Source organism: Platalea leucorodia (genome assembly GCF_965183815.1).
Source record: "Platalea leucorodia genome assembly, chromosome: 6".
NCBI classification, from domain to species: Eukaryota; Metazoa; Chordata; class Aves; order Pelecaniformes; family Threskiornithidae; genus Platalea; species Platalea leucorodia.
In genome coordinates, this window is record NC_138828.1 from 2,815,583 (window position 1) to 2,835,217 (window position 19,635).

Sequence of the window (19,635 nt, forward strand, 5' to 3'; positions counted from 1 at the left end):
TAAACACCGTCATCTAAAATTCTTATCAGCAGGCTGGCTCATCAGAAGTTGTAACTCCCCAAAGCAAATACTTAGCCTATTCAAAGTTTCAAAAATGGCCTGATAAAGGCTACTTGTCTAAAGATTTCAGAAGGTCAGATGAAACTTGGTGTGGCCACGAAACGGCAGAAAGCAACCGAGCCCTCCGCCATATTTACCAAGAGTACTTGAGTTTAAAAAGCAAGCCCCAAATTGTTACAAAAACTCAGTGTTTAGGCGCATTATTTTATTTGCAAGCGCCACTGCCTGAGCTTGAACCCCAGCTTTTATGGCAGGTGACATTCCTGCCGTCTTCCTCGTACGGGACTGCCGCGGACCATCGGGAAAGAGCAGCGAGACCCGTGGCTCCCCAAAAACGCCCTCGGCAACCCTGCTGCCAGGTCACCCCTGGCACCGGGCGAAGGTCCCAGCATGGGATGCTGGCCGGATCGGAGGGGATAGGGGCCAAGCATTGACCCCATGGCTGGGGTTCGCCCCGTGGCCGGGGTTCGCCCCGTGGCCGGGGTTTGCCCCACGGCTGCCGCCCTCAACGGGGCTACGGGGTGAGCCTGGCACCCCCAAAAGCAGCTCGGAGGGGCGGCTGCCAACACCGCCGCGGCCCAGCCTGCGGTGATCCCCCACCGCCGGGCCCGGGGCCGGGACCCCCGCTCCCTCCTCACCTCCCGGCCCCTCCGGGGGGGCCCTATTCCCCTCCGGGCCGCCCCTCGCCGGGGATCAGCCCACGGCCTCCCCCGCCTCGTACAGGGGGATCCGTGAGGGCGCGGAGCGGCGGCCCAGGCCGCGGCGGCCGCCCCGGGTGCTGGCCCCGGTGCTGGCGGGGCGGCGGCGGGGCCCGACATGGCGGCGCGGGCCCGTTCCCGCCCCGCCAGGCCCCGTCGGGCCGCGGCTCTCACCTGCATCCGGCGCGGCGGGACGGCGGGGCCGGCGGCGGCGGCAGGGCGGCGGAGCGGCGGCTGCCGGCAGCAACGACATGCAGGCGGCGGCCCGCCGGGGAGCGGGGACGGAGCCGCGGAGCCCGGGCGGCGGCGGCGGCGGCGGGGAGGAGCGGGCCGGGGTTCGGGCGGCGCGGAGGGCGGAGGAGACGGAGGCGGGGAGGCGGGAGGCGGGCGGTGCCGGGGCCGCGGCGGCGGGGGGGGACCTCGGGCAGGCGGCGGGCCCTGTCCCCCCTCCGCAGCCGGTGTCAACACCCACCCGGGGCGGGGAACCCACCACCGGCCCCGGGGGGACACCGGTAGGTGCCCGAAAAGCCCGAGGGCGGGAAAACACCTCATTTTTACCTCATGATTCTGTCGGCGGCAGCCAGGAGTCCTCTACCGGAGCGGGAGCCGAGGAGGCGGTTGTCATCGGGAGGCCTGCGGAGCCCCCCGCGGGGGGACGTGGCTCGGGTTTTGGGGCGGGGGGAGACTTTTTGAGGGCTGCCTGGCCCCCCAAATTACGGAGGCGAGGGGTGCGGAGGGGGCCGCTCGCCCCCGGGGCTGGGGGAGCGGGAGAGGGAAATGGCCGCCGGCGAAGCCGGGGGTCGCGGTGGCGGAGCTCCGCGTTCAGCGTGGGATTGGGGGCTGCAGAGGTCCCCTCGTCGGCATCGCTCACGTTTATTTCTTCACAGCTCCTTTTCTGGGAAATCTTTTTGGGCGCCCAAATTGCCATCGTACGGACCCCTGCGAGGCGGGGGATGCTGAAGCAAGGAAGCGCAGGTAAATGGCACCCCAGCGGTAAAGCCCATCTTCTCTCAGAGACACCAAAATCCTTTCGTTGGCCGTTTCCACGTTGGATGAGGAGGAACGTGGGACCACCGTGAGGGAAAGATGGTTGAAAAATAAAATAAAAGCAGCAGCCAGGGGTGGAGAGGGATGTAGGTCTTTCTTTATTTGAACTCGCTTTCTTCTGCAACTGCCTGGACTCGTGTTGGACCAAAAAAGCTCGTTTATGCTCCAAGAGCGGGAAGTGCAGGAGGCTTTGCGATGGACCAAGGGGTCTTGGTGGGAAATGGGCTTCAGAGCATCATCGGGAATGGGTGCACGTTAACCGTGAGCCTGTATTTCCCTCGCAGGGCCAAAATCCACGATCCAGAGCAGCAACCTTGTGTCTGAACAAGTCAGAGGCTCACGAGGGGATTGAGGATTCGTGGAGGAAGACCGTAAAGGATGCAGGTACACCTTAAACAGTCCCGTGGTGAGCCTTGCGTTACGTCTGCCACCACTATAGGAGACATACGTGCCTAATGCCCATCCAGGAAGAACCTGTGTTTTAAATTCAGACTTTCTCACTCCTCACTGAGACTTTTTAACTGAGGAGTAGGTTATATTTCCTCCTGTCACCTTCACGCCCCCCCATCTCGATCCTTTCCTGGGACGCCGAGCGTATAGTTACAGTGAACAAACACATATCATTTTTGTTACGACTTGTTTTACCTTAAGCACATATGTCTGATTTAAAAATAACAATTCCCGGATCGGGGAACGCCAGGGGAGATGTAAACATCCAGCAGCCGCCGGGCCCTCGCAGCGCCCGTGGTCCCTACGGAGAGAAACGCTGCCGCCTCTGCAGAAAGTTTGAATTGTCTTGCACCGCGAGAAAACCCGTGGTGTCGTGGCTGGTCAGCTATTTTACAAATATTTCCGACCAAACCAACAGATCTTTCCCAAACCCGTTAGAAAGGGCACAAGAGTGACGGCAGGCAGAAAATCGCTTTCTTGAGTTACTTGGGAGTGACGGACAAAACCGTTAAGAGTGAAGCGGCCAACGTGAAGGGCCGCAGATGTTTCTTTCAGGCAGAAACCTGCCGGTTTCGGAGGGAAGCGGCCCTGGCTGCCCGCGGGAGAGGGCAGCCGCCATGTTGGGTCGCGCAGGCCCAGCCCACTGAACGCCTTCTGCAGGGGGAACGGTTTTGTTCGCAGGGCTGCGGGGTCAACTCCGTTTTTGTACCGAGGCCGCCCTTTCAGGCCGGTGAAGAACCGAGCTGGAGGCTTTTAAGCAGGCCGCGGTCATGCTTCCCTCACCGGGCACCGGACGCAAGGCGGGAAGGGGGACCGGCGCATCCGCGGAACGGCGGGCCCCGGCAGCGGCGGGTGGGGGGACGGCGGTACTGGGACACCGTGAGGCGTTTCCGGCCATCGCCGGAAGCACCCGGGCCCGTGCGCGCCGGAACCTTTCTTCTCCGCTGCGGGGGCAGGTTTTCGCGTTGCGCCGCGGCGGCTCTGCAAGATGGCGTCGCCCGTTGGCCGCTGCCTGTGGAGAGGTGAAGGGGCTTCGCCGTCTCCCGGTTTTCACCGCCGGGAAAGCGCGGGGATGGGTCTACCGGCTCTTCTCTATCTCCAGCCGGCGGCTTTTCCCTTGGTCGCGGGGCAGGGGGCGGCCCTGAGGGGCGGCGGGGCCTGGCGGGCGGCCCCCGGGGAGGTGAGGGAGGCCGGGGCGCCTGTCTGAGGCGATGTTTGTTTTTCCCTCGCAGTCGTGGCCCCGCGTCGCGGCTGGGTCTTCCCCGGGCTCGACCAGCGCCTCGCCGCCGCCCCCGCCTTGGTGAGCGCCGCGCCGCCCGCCCGGCCCTACGCTGCGGCAGCGAAGTGAGTGCCTCTCTTTCCATCTGAAGCAGCTCTCTCGGCTGCCGGGTGTCCTGCGGGGGGGGGAGCGTGTGGCGTTTTCGGTGTCTGCAGCGTTGCTCTGACAGCCGAGCTGGCTTTGGTGGCATCCTGCGAGCTGCTGGCTCCTAGAGAAACAGCCTGGAGAGAGAAGGGCTCAGCTGGGCTTGCAGGGAGCGTTTTCTGTTACTTTTACAATAACGAATGTAACAGTTACGGGGAAGGATTTACTTCATATTTTTGATGTGTGGTTTTGGAGGGTGTGGCTGGATTACAGCTTAAGGAGCGTGAAAGCTGGTGAGGTTATGGAATCTGTTTCAAACAGTTCCTCTTCTTGCTTCAGGTTGCCTTTTATTGTTGAATTTGTTGTCTCTTTAAGTCCCGTGTTACGGCGTAAGTGGGAGAAGAAAAATGAGCTCTGTGTAAGAAACAGTGAAGCGTGCCCTACACCAAGTGTTCTGAAGCGTTGTGGACTTTTTCACCGTAGTTAACAGAGGAACGGAGTATCTAGCTATTACTTTAATATATTTTTCCTTGATTTGAGAGCCTTTGAAAATAGGTAGGAGAATAAGGATTGGGGCTAGGGTGTGTTAACTGCACGCAAAATGATACAGGAAAGGGAGGAGAAACCTTTTTTGGAAGATGGGGCTGCTGTGATCTGCTATAAGAAGAAGAAAAACCTTGCGGATGTGGCTTCTTCCGATTACCAGGAAGGTGTGTGGGATTTGCTCGATTCAGAAGCGGGTCGAGCCCGCTCTGGGCCCATGTGAAGGCAAGACCTGGACAACTTGGTGTGTTCTCTTAAAACGGGTTTGCTTTGATGCAGTAGGAGGTTGTTGACTTGGTTGCATGCCGCACAAATGCGGTTGTGTTGTTTGAGGAGCTTAACTGCCGTCAGAGGTTTTGATTAGCGAATGTTTGATTTCTGTCTTGGCCATGTGAGACAAGTAACCGGGATGGATTTAGTTCACCTTTGTGTAGAACCTTCCTGGTTAACTAATTGTTGCTTAACAAGTGACACACAACAGTATCTACTTTTTTCTCTTGGAATAGGTGCCGAACTCTTCACTTGATGATCTAACAATATTTTTTGGTTGTCTTAGAACCGCAAAAAAAGGTTCACAAAAGACCAAGAAGGAAGAAACGAAAAAGAAACCAGTACCTAGGAGGCGGCCGCTGATGAGCAAGCCCGTGGACGATGTGTACTTGACGTGGTATTATGAGCGGCCATCCTACGGTGTGGAAGAGGCTGTGGGTATGCTGAAGAAATTTCAGGAACTGGACTTCACTCACCCCAAACAGTTTGTCTACATTAACGTCTTCCTCGATATGGCACTACAGAAGAAGGTTGGTTGGAAGCCTATGCAAATTTTGATCCTTTTTTCCTTTTTAACGTGGGAAGGCTGTGTTTTACGTGCAGAGTAGATGCTGCTGTTGGCATTCTCGGCTGCCTCTTGCAGCTTCTCTGCCTGTCAGAATAACGTGTGCTTTTGCAGGTGGCTTTGTGCCTTTATACATGTATAATTATTAAACGTCCCTCCTACTCCTGAGGTGAAGGTAGCACCATTGAGGATTTAGAAAGCAGGCTATTAGGTGACTAAAATTCACGTCTGGACAGAACTGATCAAACTGAGCTTTACATCTGTTTGGGCTTTCCACTGAAAGATGTGTTACCAAAATCACGTGTGTTTTGTTCTGGGATGAGGCTTACAGGGAGCAGTATAAAGGCAAGCTTCTTCCTGCCTCTGTCCTTCACCTTGTTTTGATTTTATTTTTAATTTGTTTCTTGAAAGTATGCTATTGCTTGTTTGCCTGTGACGTTTTTGATTTAAAGATGTCTAGCCCAGTTTACTTTTTCCCTAAAATTCCTTCTGCTTCCCTCCTAAGTAGAGAACGGTTAGGCCACTTTAGAGTTGGTTTCTTGGCGTGTGTAACTAATTACCCCTTTGGTGTACCAGGGCTCCCTTACAGCTAGAAAATAAGTCCATGCTTCAAGAAACGCAAAGCTCGCGCTCCTGCTTTTGGAGGCTACGTGGTATTCTTAAGGCTTGGCGAGAGACGCGTTACTCGCTGATGGTTTGCAGCGACCTTTGCGTCAGAAACGTGATTTAGAGAAGCTGCAACTACAGCACCTCAGCGTTTGTTATTGACTGCACCTCGGCCTGGTAGCAATCCTACACTGGAGTCGCTGGTCCCAGCCCCTTTCTCTTGGGCAAACTGCAGCGTAATTAATTCGTGTCTTGTAAGTTTAGATTTCGGTATGTACCGGACGTTAAAAAAGCAGTCACAACTTAAGCATCGTGCTTGTTTGTTATGACCTCTGTGCAAGGAAATTGTGGGCAAGGTTGCTATTTAGGGGACCAACTCCATGCGATTGGGTAACTGGCCCTTAAGTCGTGATTTCTTTTGTTTGTTGGTTTTAATATCTTTCTTTCTTTACTTTTTAGAAAAAAGTGGATCCATTTGCAAGCACTGTTCTTCTTCCATATCGCTTTTCAGATGAAGTGAATAAGGTCTTGGTTTTCACAGAGGTGGGTAGGCCTGAATTATTTGCTTTATATGTTTTATGTATCGAGCGTGCTCTTCCAACACAACTAGTTCCCATCCAAGTGCTATACCTTTTATTGGGAAGACTCTGCGAATGCTTTACAGAACTCTTAAGTCTGTCTAGGATTCGTCTTCAGCAGCGCCTTAATGTACTAACAAGCATCTTATAGGATTTCCTTCGTCTGGATAGGTTTAGGTATATGTAGATAGTTCTAGCAATGCACTTAGGGAGTAAACATCTGCATGGATGCGGCGAAGGAGGAGATGATGAAAGATGATTTAGGGAGTAAAACCTTTGTTACCTGTTTGTAACACGGGCAGATGGTTGAGTGCAGCAGCCATGTCCAGCCCTGCTGTCTTAAGCCTTAGCAGGCAGTGCAGATTAGAAGGGGGTGCTACTCACGGTAACTTGTGCTGTAACAGGAGAGCTTTGGGGGAGGAGAGGAAGCAAGTGCTGTCTCCTCAGAAACCCTAACAAATCAACAGCCCCCTGCCCCAAAGCCTTTGCTCTCCTAGGAGCTGAGTAATGTGAAATGATGTGTAGAGCAGTTGTAGCATCTGTATGGGACTAATATCAGCCTCTGCTGCTCTCCTTTGCCGGTTAATCATTCTAACGGAACAGACGTACGTATGTCTGTGTGAGATGATCCTAGAGAACTGTCACAGATTTAGCCGACTACACCTTCCGCTTAATTTTTGTAAAATTCCCTACCTGAGCTACAAGGTGAGAATCCTCCTACAGAACGGAGGGCTGACAGAAAGACCCGAGCATGCCAGGTTCTTCGGTGCTGTATCTCCCAATCTTCTCTCTTCACTGAAATTCATGTGGGATAAGGGATCCCCTGCCTTGTGAAGGTGTGTATGTGGAGAAGGGTTGAGCTGCTGAAGTGCTAGTGCTTTTGGATGGAGGTGTGGGGCTATTGAGTTTCTTCTTGTGAGGAAAAGTTGATTCTGGCTTGGGGTCAGGAATATCTGCTTGTATCAAAAGCTTGAGCTGAAGTTTTTCCCAAACTGATGCCTTTTACCTTTCCATATTTCAGAAACTTTGCAGCAGACAGATGAGCTTAACTTCTAAATGCTCTTTGAAGCTAGAGTTTAATAGCACTTTGAGAAGTTGAATAGCCTTATTTTACAGTGGTTTTTAGAGCACGTTCTGTGCTTTTCTTTAAGCTTGGAGTAAGACGTTGGCTCCATCCAGTGGATGGTTCGTTGTAGTTCCCAGGGGACAGAGCCGCTCAGCAAAGGGGATGGGCTTTTCTCCTTCTCCAGAAGTCGACTAAAGATTTGACTGCTTCTTATTGGGACCTGGAGTGAAGTGGAGTTGCTGCTCCTATATTAAATCGCCAGCATTTGATATTTTTGGTCTTGGATTGCCTTAAACCCTTCTTTCGTTTTTAACCTGTAAATAGCCTGGTTTTATACCCAATTGTCCAGGGTAAATCACCTATCCAGGGCTGTCTATATAGACTAATTGGTAGTACAGATGTTACTAATTTTTTTTTCTCTCAACAGAATGAGCAAGAAGCTGAAATAGCTCGACAGAATGGAGCTGCTGTTGTGGGAGGACTTGAATTAATCAAATGGGTATTTATATTATTTTTTTTTTTTAAGACTCACCTAAATATCCTAAGTTAAACAGTGACTGAGGTGGAGGGAGCAAGAAACCTCATGTCCAGTAAACTCTAGCTTGAAGTTAGCAGGCAATATAAAGAGTGAGAGATGGGTTTCTGCGGTCAGACATGCTTGTAGGTCAGCTTGCGTACTGAGTTCATTTATTGTATTCCTAAATATATTTAATTTTTTTATTGCAGATTTTGGAAGATGAAATCCAAGTGGACTTCTATGTAGCTGTTCCTGCAATCATGCCTAAGCTAATACCATTAAGGAACAAACTAAGACGAAAATATCCAAGCACAAAAAGAAGTAAGAAGCAATTCTTATAAATCTCAAGTACTGAACAAGATTTAACTCTAGAAGCGACACTGAAACTTTTTTGATGAGCATGTATAATTACATTGAGTATTAGACTGTATGTGACTGAACCACTTGTTTTGTCTTAGATGAGAGTAGTTTTAGGAAGCTAGAACTCCGATTTTCTCCTACAACAGGCAAATGTGGGGTTAGAATTAAGATAAGTCTGCCTACTAGTTGCCCCTGCGCTGGTTAGCCCTCTTGAACCATAAGAGCATTGTGAAGTTACCCAGGAAAATGGAAGCAAGTTGAAAAAAACATAATAGGTGAGATAGTTGCGTTGTCTAACTGTTGTGCAGCTCTTTGGATCCCAGCCTAGCGACTGCTACTGCTCCTTCTGACTGTTAGTTACTACTCAACGACGGAGTTAGTTATGCTTTTCCTTAGTACCGCCTGCTCCCTTGCTGGTGTGGTCTCTGCTTTTTCATAATGCTCAAGATCTCCTCTGCAGGTCAGGTTTTCACAGCAATAAACATCAGGCTCTCAATACTTTTGTCCTCCCTTCCTGACTGACTTTATTTTAGCTGTGTCAGGGGTCTGTTTCAAATAGGGAAAGAAAGGGGGCTGGTTTTCAAACATAGAGCCTGTGCAGCTGTGTGAAGCACTGAGTCTTGACTTGTATCATTTCATTCCCTGCCCCAGTTGTCTTCAGGTTTTACAAGCTGCAGGCAGTGTTTTTAGGCTCCTAAACATTTGAGACAAACCTGTTAACCTGGCTAAAACATGGCAACAGCAAATACTCCACATAATTTTTGGAACAAGTGAAAGATATATTATGCCATTATGAATGTTCTTGGCTTGTAGCTTATCCGGGGCCGATTTCTCTTGGAGCCATCAAAAGATGTGTGGGAGAAGTAAAGTTTGTATTTTAAACAATTGAGTGATGGTGTCAATCTGTCAAATGAGCCCTTGCAGCCGAGATAAGAAACAGCTGTCTGGAGTTGTGGGAATGGCTGGATTGGGCCAGTGTGTGTGACTGTGCTATTACCTAGTTGTAAACTTCCTTTTCAAGGAGGACTTGGGGCTTGTTCTGAACCGAACTCAGGAGGTTGTGATCTTTCAAGCTGCTTTAGTTGCATTAGGTAATAAAGCTTTGTTTTACATATACATAAACAGGTTCTGTATTTGAAGTGAAGCCTTTGTTACATTTCCTACTGTATTAGCTATTCACGTCTGCTGATTCGTGAGAAAGAAGGGAAGATCGAAATGATTTGTATAGTATGTGTGAGGACACCACTGTCTTGTCTGTGAAACTGCTTTTTTGATTGGAGTTTAACCGCCTTAATTGAAAGATTGAATTCTCTCTTCACTAATATTGCACTTAGCCACACTACTAAGTGTTACTCAACTTTTTTGCCTTCTTGTTTTTTTTTAATTAGATTCCCTGGGCCATGATATTCCCAAAATGCTGCAACTCTTCCGAGAAGGTCTTGAGTACGTGGTAGAAGACGAGCGTGTAATCAAGACGAGAATAGCAAGGGTAAGTTGTATCTAGAGTTCCTAAGTTTTCTCTACTGACCAGAACTGAAGTTAATATTAGAGGGGGGAAAAACATGGCTTGAATCTGTGTGTTCCCAAGATTTTTAACCATGTTGTTTAATTGATGTGTGAAGTAAATGGAACTCGTACTCTTCATTGTGTGACATCTTTGGCTGATGTGAGCCCCGTATGTTGTTAATGTGTGGTCATAGAAGATGGCTCTGCTAAAACTGAGAGCAAGGCATACCTGGTGCTACGAAGTTATGGATGCCGGGAATGGGATTGGTATTTGCCACTACATTGGCAAGGAATAGTAATAATAAACTAAATGGGATGAAAAAGGTACTATTCCTAGGAATCTCCTCCTGAGTTGACATCTTAACATAGGCTTCCCTTTCCTCCTGCCTTCCCCAGAACTCTTCTGTGAGTGAAATCAAGCTTATGGGGTGTTTTTTTTTTTAAGTGAATAAACTATGGGTTGTAAGCCCATGGCTGGTGAGCACAGATGGATCAAAAAGTGTTTGCTTTAATCTAATAACTAAAGGCTCATTTGGTTTTGATAACTTTAGTCCTGGACTGAAGCAAAAAGCAAAAACTGTTTGCATTACACCTGAAATAAAAAATTAATTTTTGCTTTGCTGTCATATAAGAAATTGGATTATATAAGAGTATCTTTTCTCTCTCTTTTTTTTCTTTTTAGGCCCTTTATGTGTTTTCCTTAATGTTTTTCTTTAGTTTATTTTCCTGGCTCCAAATTGTGTTTTTTGTTTTCATTCTGTTTTTTCTGTTTGTTATCCTGCCGGATTTTTTAATTTCCCTTTAACTGATACTGGCACAGAAAGGAAGCGTACCAGATCCCCAACCCCTGAAGCTTTGCCTGGTGGTGTTAGAGATCGGCAGGTTTATGAATTCTGGCTAGCTGCTCCGAGTTGTGCGTGTGAATTTCAAGGGCTTGCTCATCTATACGATACTCAAAACTGAGGTTCTTGGGACTCTTCTGCTCAAGTGTGTTATATATGGCACTTTGATACAGGCAAGAATTGTCTTGAGCTGTTTGTAAGTGAAATGGACTGCGTGAAATGCCTCGAATCCATAGCTAACTCTTGGTTTCAAGTATTGTGACTGTCGTCTTTAATTTTTGCTTTGGACTGCTTAAACTTTAATCATTTTACACTGTAGATCAGTCTAAAAAATACCTGCAAATTGAACTTATTGTCAAGTTTCTTCTTGTGTAGTAAAGAAGAAAAATCAGTTTTTTGATAAAAGTGAATGAAGAACTCTAATGTCTTGACAGTATTCAGTGCAACCGCGGTTGGTTCTGCTTAGCGTAGCGTCCTGCAGCTGTGGCTGGTGTTCTCTGAAGTTAAAACCACGTCCTGTTATTGATGTAAGATGTCGGTGTCACAGGTGACCTTAGGTTCTGTGCCCAGGCAGCTCAGCCCTGCAGTTTCCTGGCACTTGATAAGATTTGGCGCAGCCGGAGGTGCCACCCTGTACGAGTAAACAGCACTTTCTTGTGAAAGGACTCTTAATCGTGGGTCAGAAACAGCATGATGAGGGTTTATTTAGAGTTCGGCTGTGCTGGGTTGATGTCAGCTCCGTGGCAGAGGTGACTCCAACACTGCGTACTCGGCGTGACGCGCTCTGTCGCACTGTTGTGTGTCGAGTTGTGTGCGGAGGGATGACTCGGTGGTTAAGGCTTGTGTGAAATGTCTCCACCCTCTCTAGCTACTCTTCTTTACCTGACCTCGTTTTCCTACTGTTTGCCCAGCAGCGCTGGAAGGAAAGCGAGTGCAGGCCAGGCTCTGGGAGGCTGTGAGAGCCTTGAGTGGTTATGCATAGCTGCTCACCACTAAATCAAGAGCTTTTTACATTTAAATCTCATCCATCAGAAAATAATAATTTATGAATTCCACAGAAGCATGAAGGTCTGTTGCTGTGTTCCAAACAGTAGCGTAGATGTTTCTGGGAGTCTGCCAAGCTGGCGTTTCGCAGAGATGTTTTCCCTGTAGTGCTGCTGTCTCCTGTTGCCTGCTAGTTCAGTTACGGCCAGCGGCCTGATGTAATGCTGCGCTCCCACGTCAGTCGGCAGCCTCAGTGGTGTTTTCGTAGTCGTAATTGAGATGTCTTGGGAAAGCCCAGAATTTGGCAGCAGTTAAGTTTAATTAGTAGGTCTGAAGTTGTGTAACTGAGAATGTAAAATATTATTTGAAGACACGGAGCATAAAGCAGAAGTGAGACCAATGAGGACACTCGGGATATCTCCTTCAAAATCAAGCTGTCTGCAGAGGGCAGCTTCAAGTCGTGTTTTTGAGGGTTTTGACAGAAGTCTTGAGTCCAGACAGGGTGCTGTTGATTGTTACAAAACTTTCTTTCTCCCAAGTTGGAGTTGTCTTTACAAAAATCATAGTCCAAATGTGACACCAGGAAGGAATTTCTAGTGTATCTTCCTGTCTGTGCAGAGAGCTGCCTGCGAAGTGGTTCTTCTCTGGAAAAGAGTAAACTGGTTTCAGGAGGTGGGACTTCAAGGTTTGTTCGGAAGGATGTATTCTCTGGGAGGGGACACCTTTACAGGAGCGCTGTTTTATTCACAGGGTTAGAAGCGTGGAGAGATGTCTACTGAACCAGAGATCTCTCCGACTGTGTACACAGAACGTACGGGTGCATGGAACTGAGAGTGAAGGCAGGAAACAGAAATGCCAGTTTGCACTGGAAGTAGCATCTCCCTCCCTTGGCTGTTAATGGGATTGAAGGCCTGAAGTGTCAGTGTCCCTTGAAAAAGAAAGAAAGAAAAAGACGACTGATGGATCCTAAGCTTTGAACTCCCTAAAGAGGAGGGGGAAATCCCACAGTTGAGAAAGAGCTGTTAAGTCCTGCCGTTTCGAATGCTTGAGAGTTGAAATATGTTTGTTGGGGGATAAAAGGAATAATGCGAAAAGCATAGGTTGTAACAGTTGTTACCTGTTTGAGCTGCTCTCTATTTGAGATATCACCTGGAAAGGCTGGCCTGTCTGCAATGCTATTTCTGAATGATTCCAGCTACGGACAAGCCTAGAATGAGAGAGAGAGAGATTCAGCCTGAAGTTAAGCACCTCGGAGCTGAAGGGGTTGCGTAGGTCCTGAGGGTGCGTGCTGCACTGTACCTGAAAAATGTCTTCGTAATAGTCTCGTACTGGCAAAAGGCTCGAGCTTGGAACAAAACGGCACCAAGGATATGGAAAAAGTTGTAGCAAGTTAAACTAGGAATAGGAAATAACGCTTTACAACAGCCTCAATGAGGGTATTTCTATGCCTCCATTCTTTTTTTTTTCTTTCCTGCAGACTGTGTGGGGCTCAGAAATGCATCTACCTTAAGGGCCAGGATGAGAAAATGCTGTCTGCACGGTCCATGTTATTATAGGCTTTTACACACAACTCTTGCGTTTTCCCTTATTCTGACCTTCTCAGGAAGATGCATAACTGAGCAGAAACCTATGAAAGCAAGGCAACACAAAATACATGAGTGCTCTTCTCTTATTGATACTGTCACTCCTCCCGATATCTTTGCAAATGGTGCAGAAATGTTGTTCTGCCATGTTTGTCGACGCTTAGCTGTTGGTTCGGAGGATCGTTTTTTGTTCTGAAAGCGGAGATGCGAGTTTCGGCCCTGGCTGCGTAACGGAAGATGCTTCATGTCCAGAATAACAGCCAAGCGGAGTCGTTGTGTTATGCTGCAGCAAAGGAAAATAAAACTTGTTAGGAGTAGCTCTAAACCTGATTTTTAAAATAGGTGTAGGTCACATTTTGCGTAGAGGCATTTGAAGACAAGTTCTTGGAGTTCGGTGGATTCAAGTGTTTTGTGTTGAAATTAACAGAAAATCTGGTTATTCTGGATACTTACCGGACACAGGAATGAGGGAAGCTGGGTTGACTGACTTGGAATTTAATTGGTATTTCGTATTTCTTCTATGGAAACCATGTTTATGAGTAATGCAGTTGAAGTCATGCACTTTTGTCTGCTGTGGAGTTTTCCTGTTGACTTAGGGGATACCATACCTGTTAAAAATAGTTTCACTTAACCTTTAAATATTATTTCATACTACTTTTAGGGTATTTAATCAAATATATTTTAAAATATTACAGAGACTAAAACGTTAGTAGCTGAGATGGTAAAGTTCCTTGGAATAGCAAAAATAGAGGATGACTGCCCCTCACAAATAAAAGGAGGGGTTATTTCCCTTCTCCTCTTTCACTTAATTTGAAGCTGCGTGAAGCTTTTCGTTGTATTTTTTAATAGATGAATAGCCCTGTCTAATTTTGGGTAAGATGCTATGTTGATTTCATTAGATGCAACAGTAATATGTCCAGACTGCAATCAAGTCAGTGGTTTGCTTTTCTGGGTTGGTTTTTTTTTGTTGTTGTTTTTGGAGGACCAGTCCTGGCGAATGATAGGTGTGCTTACAGAAGGTAATAAGCAATGGAAGTGCCATTCCTGGTTAGTTTGCGTTAGCGTGGCTTTTGATTTTTGCGTAGTACGTAGCAGAAGCCACTTTTTGGATTTCTATGATAGATAAGTCAGTTGCAGATTGCAGTTGACGTGTACATGTGTGTATACGTTAGTCAATGCATGACTTGAACTTAAGAGTTGTCAGCTATAAACTGAAGAAATAGATAGAAATTCCCATCAAGAAACCTTTCCCTCTTGGCTTTATTTCGATTCCATTAATTTCCTGTTGCTCAACCTTTCTTGTTTGATGTATAAATGATAGTACTGGATTTTACTTCATTTTATTTAAGTCGTCTTTTATTTGCTGGTTCTCAGACCAGATTCTCTAAATACGGTTTAGAAAGGCAGTTCTGTGGTGAAAGCTAGTGCTTTAATAGCAGGGCATCTTTTTGTTCTGAATTTGCATATTTAGCCAGCAAATAGCTGAGTGGCTCCTCTGTGTGTGCAGTTGCAGTCTTCTAAAGATCCCCTAGAAGATTAAAAGCATTGAGACTTCATGAATCAGGTTTTAAATGTGATCTGTTCTGGTGGAACTTGTGCAAATATTGCTATGTGGATGGGAACCAGAGTGTGTAAAAGGGGTAGATGGAGAACTGGTGTATATGTAGAGCTCGATGCTTCCGTGTAGTTTATGTAAAAAGTAGGGATTCCATGTAATATGTTAAAATAGGAAAGAAAAGGGGAAGAAACTTTAATTTTTCAATGATTCATTTGGTTCTGTTGAAGTTCTTAATGCTTTCAATTTTAGATGCTTGTGTTTTTTGAGTTGATCTGTTTTGTGGTCTCTGACAGCTACTTCTTGAAGCTTCTTTCCTCAAATACTTTAATATCTTTTTTGTGGAAGCACTTGTGGATGTATATTGTTTTTTCAAGACTTTTTACCTCTTTAAGGGTACATGTTGTTACAGAGCTGTGGGAATTTAATGTCGTGAGTAGAAATATGGAGAACAATGATGAGCAGATAACCGTGTGTAAAATAGTTTTTTCTCTGAGCCATTTGCATAAGGCTGTTAATGGGGTTTGTAACTCCTTAACAGGGAACACAGAGAAATAGAAATCTATCCAAATGTAGAATAAATACGTACGCAGTGCTGTCAGGTTTATCAATCCAGGGTTTAAGTATCAGCGTGGCTAATTTTGCATTGTCCTTTTTCAGCTGGATATGCCTACTGAGCAGATAGTTGCCAATCTCAAAACAGTTATCCATGATATCTGCACATTCAAGCCAGCAACTTACGGTAAGTAGCCGTTCTTCTAATGTGGTAGTTAAAGTGACAGCAAAGCAAATTAAGATATGAGTGCTCTTCACCGGGTTGTCATTAAATGACCTTGCTGCCTTGGGACAGGAGGAGGGAGCTCTTAGGCAGCTCGGTAAACCAAGACCTAAGAACTTGACAGCCTGTAAGGGCTTGAATAGCATCTGCTCTTATCAACGTGAACTCTAATGGCACCGCAGCACTACGTAAGCGTCTGTGTGAGGAAAGGAGTGACAAAGCTAAGTTTGCAGGCTTGATGCTTAGAGATTAAAGCCATACAAGGAAATCCTTGTGAGACGTGGAGGTCTTCGCCGTCTGCGTGCCTTGGTTTCACCCCACTGACGTGACCCTGTTGGGGCTCAACGCGAAGAATCTGAACCCGGATTCCCCCTGCAATTGCCTTAGTTAAAACCTATGCTTCGGTTAACATCTAGTCTGGTTAGCTACCCTGTTTGAAGGTATACCACCATTTTTTTTGTTTGTTTCTGTTACCAAGATATTTTTAAAACTTCTGCTGCTCCATGGGAAGAGCTGTTAATCTTCTTTTTTTTTTTTTTAATACCTTAGCAAAAGGATTTGGTTACAAAGGAGTAAAGGTGTGAATTCTGAGTTATTGTTATAATGAAGTAAACTTTAAACAAATGTCATCTGCCTAGCTGCAGTGGAAATGGTGATTTATGAACATAATTTTATGTAAAAACAGCGTTGTTTAAGCTAAGAAAACAACTTTTTGTATTAATATTGGCTTAATGTCTACAAAAAGAACCATCTTGCGTTTCTTCCAGTGATGCTGTTAATAGTAACTCCTATACAGAGAGGAGACCACGAACAGCCAAGTACACATGCCTTTAAAAGCATTTCAGCCCAAATAAAAAGTTTAAGGGGTTGGTTGACTTGAAATAAAAGTAAATAGAAGCAGAAAGTGGTGGTATTTTTGTCCTTAAAGAGTTTATATGTGAACTACACCAAGCTAGTTAAGTAAGGGTAAGCTCTACTCGTCTTGGCAGCATTTCTACTGATTTTTGCGGTATCAAGCTTGATTTTTTTGTGGTGGGTCTCTTTCTGGCTTGATGAAAAATATTTGCCGTTTATAAGAAGCCGACTTGATGATGAACATCTCTTTCCAACAATGGAGTCTAGATATGCTTGCTAACTATCAATCACTTAGACAAACTAGTTACAGATACCTGTTCTTGAGTTCCTTTCAGACTTTCCATGTGTAATAGCATGTCTTCGTGCCGCTATGTAGTTATCGCTGAAACGGCATTCCTCTGCAAGTGACTTGATCTAATGCAAGGCTAAAAACACCACCAGGCAAATGTTCTCAGAGTATAATGTAGATCAATTTAATTTTTGGTAAGGAAATCTGGCTGGTTTTTTAGTAGTGCTTGTCAAGAGGTTCCCTCAGCATTTCACGGTAGGATCCTGAATGAGGAATGGTTTCTTTTGTGCTCTTAGTCACGTATGAATATTTGGGTGATCAGCGAACTTCTCACCCATATCCTGCTGTTCAGGACTACGTCCCCAAGTGAGTTCACCTGTATTTCATTTTTTTGGAAGAGAGCGTGTGTGTGTGTGTGTGTGTGAAGCTTGGCTTGTATGTTTGAAGGCCCAGGGGCACCAGTGCTGTCAACTGCTGGTGAGGTATTGAAGGAATAAGGTAGCCATCACCTCAGTACCTTTCATGGCACCGGAGCGTGAATTGCGTTGTGAACCTGATCTACCAGGGCGGATGTTAAACTCTCTGTACTGAAGGGATGTGCCTACAAGAATAGTTCTGATTCTGGTCCTGAGCTTGACGCAGTGGGGATTAGTACTAAGATACATCAGCCCCGAGACACGAGAAGTGGTAGAGTGACCGAATTGGTGGTGTTCTTTGTCTTCTAGGTCCTTTTGTGCAGAAGTTGGTTATTAGATCTTCAACCAGTGAAGGTTTGCTCTTGAACCTTGATGGACTTCTACCTCAGGTGGAGGCAGTAGAAGAAGAAAAAAATGCAGAAGATAATGAAGCAAAAAATGCAGAAGATAATGAAGAAAAACACGTCCAAGAATCTGTTACTACCTGATGTCTTTGCTTATAAATCTGATGATCAAGCTTGGAAAGCAAATGGTGTAATTCAAATCATACTTTATGAAAAGAAAACGTAAATCTCACTTGTGAATCTCACTTGTAAATTCTGTGGAACAAGAAACATTGTCACAAACAGGAGTCTGTGGTCGAACCGAAGACCTTTTAAATTCCTTCTGTTGCTCGCTGGAAGCTCCCTAGTTTGTGTGGTGTCTTGCTTTGCACGTAATAGTTCTTATTTTAATAAAAGTATTTCTGTAACTTCTGGAGTATTGCCATCTGATTTCCACAATTGCAGCCGAAAGGCCGGCACATCTTACATCCATAACGCTGGGCGTTTTACTGTGAAATTGCAGAATGTTCATTGCTTTTGCTGTCTTGACTCAGTCCCCCACAGAGCAGCGAACGCAGTCACTTGCGGAAAGCTGCTGTGTGTCTCGCCAATGAAGGAAAAGACTTTTTATTTACCATTCCATTTCCCTGCAGAGTCGGACATGGTGTTCCTTTTGAGTTGGTGGGAGAAACGTCTGCATGATGCTTGCGATAGCTCGCTTTGTTTTCATTTAATCTGCGTACGTAGATACTGCAGGGGCATACAGAGGATTACTGCTCTGCTACTTGGAGCCTCTGAATGCAGGTTAGTCTTCGTGACAAATTGTAATAGGTGAGTTTTTTTAAGGAAAAATGGGATGTATTCTGTGGGAGGAGTGATCATACACCTCGTCTTTCAAATAATGGTATTTCATCCGTGCATAACTGAGACGATGCCCCTTAGGATCCAGTCAGTTGGTGGTTTGTTTGCAGTGTCCTGGGAAGAATTATGCTTAAAATGTTTTGGGATGAAACCTGAGTGAAGCTACAAAGTTGAAGTGTTGCTTTTTTGTCTGTTTTCTATCATGGAGGTTGTTCTTGATGGGCTTGGGATAAGTGGATGGGTTTGGGGGAGCGAGGGCGGCTTCACGATAAGCAGATGATCGCTTTTTCGATACAGGTGACTCGCAGAGGAAGACGACTGTGCTATGCTTCCCGATGAGATTTTTGATTTTTTGCCTAAAAATGCTGACTGATGCCTTTATGTGGGTTTCATGTGTTATTGTCTGGAGATGAAGAGCAGGTACATAAGGGGAGCAGTGAGTAGCTAGGAGCCGTAGGGCTGTGGTCCCGTGCTAGGTTAGTGATCTTAGAGCTGCACTAGGCTCTGTAGACCTAGCTGGAAGACACTGGTTTTCTAGTGGATGGATGGAGGCTCCCCATCCCCTCTGCCAGCGTATGGGGGGGGAAAAAAGGCTGCGGGGGTCACTTGTGGTTATCTACTTGCTTAACTTTGCTCCTCTGACTCTTACTAGCTATGCATACCACTTAGATTTGGTGGAAAATCTTGAAAATGAAGCCTCTCTAATTGCAGTGGAGGTCTCTCTCAGCAATAGCACAGTTTGACCTAAGTGCTAGATTCCCAGTGTATAAGTCAAACTTCTTGCCAGGGTTTGAGCTCTTAAACACATCATAAGGCTCAACTTGGCGATGGTTCTGTTTTTGGCACAATTAGCTTTTTGTTCTTTGGGGCTGGTTGGTGCGGCTCTAACAGATGAAAACCGAAACACCAACCCTTTTTCGCAACAACCAGCCTTGAACGTGCTTGCGATGTACCCCTGCCGTTCTGCCTGATTTAATTCACTCTGTGGCAATTGCCGTGACTTCTTATTTTGCTTGCCTTGTTTTCCTCCAGCATCGTTCTTAAATATAAACTGGAGACCAGCATAAATATCCATGCATCTTTTAACTGGCTGTTTAAAAATCGGTGGTTTTGGCTTTGCTGCAATTTTTTTTCCCATGTTTTTCCCCGTTGTTTCCAGCAGGCGGCATTCTTGTTCCCTTCTGTAGAGGTGTTAGGAAAAGAGTTTCTCAGTGGGGTTGGTTTTTTTTTTTTTTTTTGGACTTTGTTGCTAAAGATATGTTAGTAAAACTGCACCCTAAAATGTAAGATGGTTCCCAAAAGGACTGGCTATTTACAAAAGGGATGAGCTTATCCAAATCTGGTAGGGTTGTTTGTAGTTACGGCTTGAAATCGTTCCCATTATCAGAGGCAGGGCTCATTTTTCAAAGAGGTTACCCATATCTGCACAGAAATTCTCATTCCTCCCATCCGAAGCGTTTGGCTGCTGTCAGTCAGGGTGCCCGACAGGTTACTGTTAGGCCACGCTGCTGTATCTTAGA

At 46.3% G+C, this 19,635-nt stretch overlaps 2 protein-coding genes across 7 annotated transcripts in view; one reads left to right on the forward strand and one right to left on the reverse strand.

Annotated features, from left to right (window-relative positions):
- CNOT6L (CCR4-NOT transcription complex subunit 6 like) overlaps positions 1–1,080 on the reverse strand; it is a 37,020-nt gene extending 35,940 nt beyond the window's left edge. The window contains exon 1 of one of the 3 annotated variants that reach the window (XM_082315807.1): positions 933–1,080. The gene's annotated coding sequence lies outside the window, so the exon portion shown is untranslated. The remainder of the gene's footprint in view (positions 1–932) is intronic. The other 2 variants (XM_082315803.1, XM_082315806.1) reach the window with 2 other exon arrangements.
- Positions 1,081–2,090: 1,010 nt separating this feature from the next.
- On the forward strand, positions 2,091–17,676 carry MRPL1 (mitochondrial ribosomal protein L1). Of its 4 annotated transcripts, none has more exons than XM_082315811.1 (9): positions 2,091–2,189; positions 3,488–3,599; positions 4,718–4,961; positions 6,062–6,145; positions 7,674–7,745; positions 7,973–8,084; positions 9,512–9,612; positions 15,254–15,335; positions 17,241–17,676. In XM_082315811.1, exons 3-9 carry the CDS (start codon positions 4,794–4,796, stop codon positions 17,417–17,419), a joined length of 798 nt encoding a protein of 265 aa, XP_082171937.1. In that variant the 5' UTR covers positions 2,091–2,189; positions 3,488–3,599; positions 4,718–4,793; the 3' UTR covers positions 17,420–17,676. The 4 variants fall into 4 exon arrangements, with proteins under 4 accessions (XP_082171937.1, XP_082171936.1, XP_082171934.1 ...); XM_082315810.1 differs by lacking the exon at positions 2,091–2,189 and adding an exon at positions 3,136–3,277 and having other exon boundaries at positions 4,668–4,961; XM_082315808.1 differs by lacking the exon at positions 2,091–2,189 and adding an exon at positions 3,166–3,277.
- Positions 17,677–19,635: the final 1,959 nt, after the last annotated feature.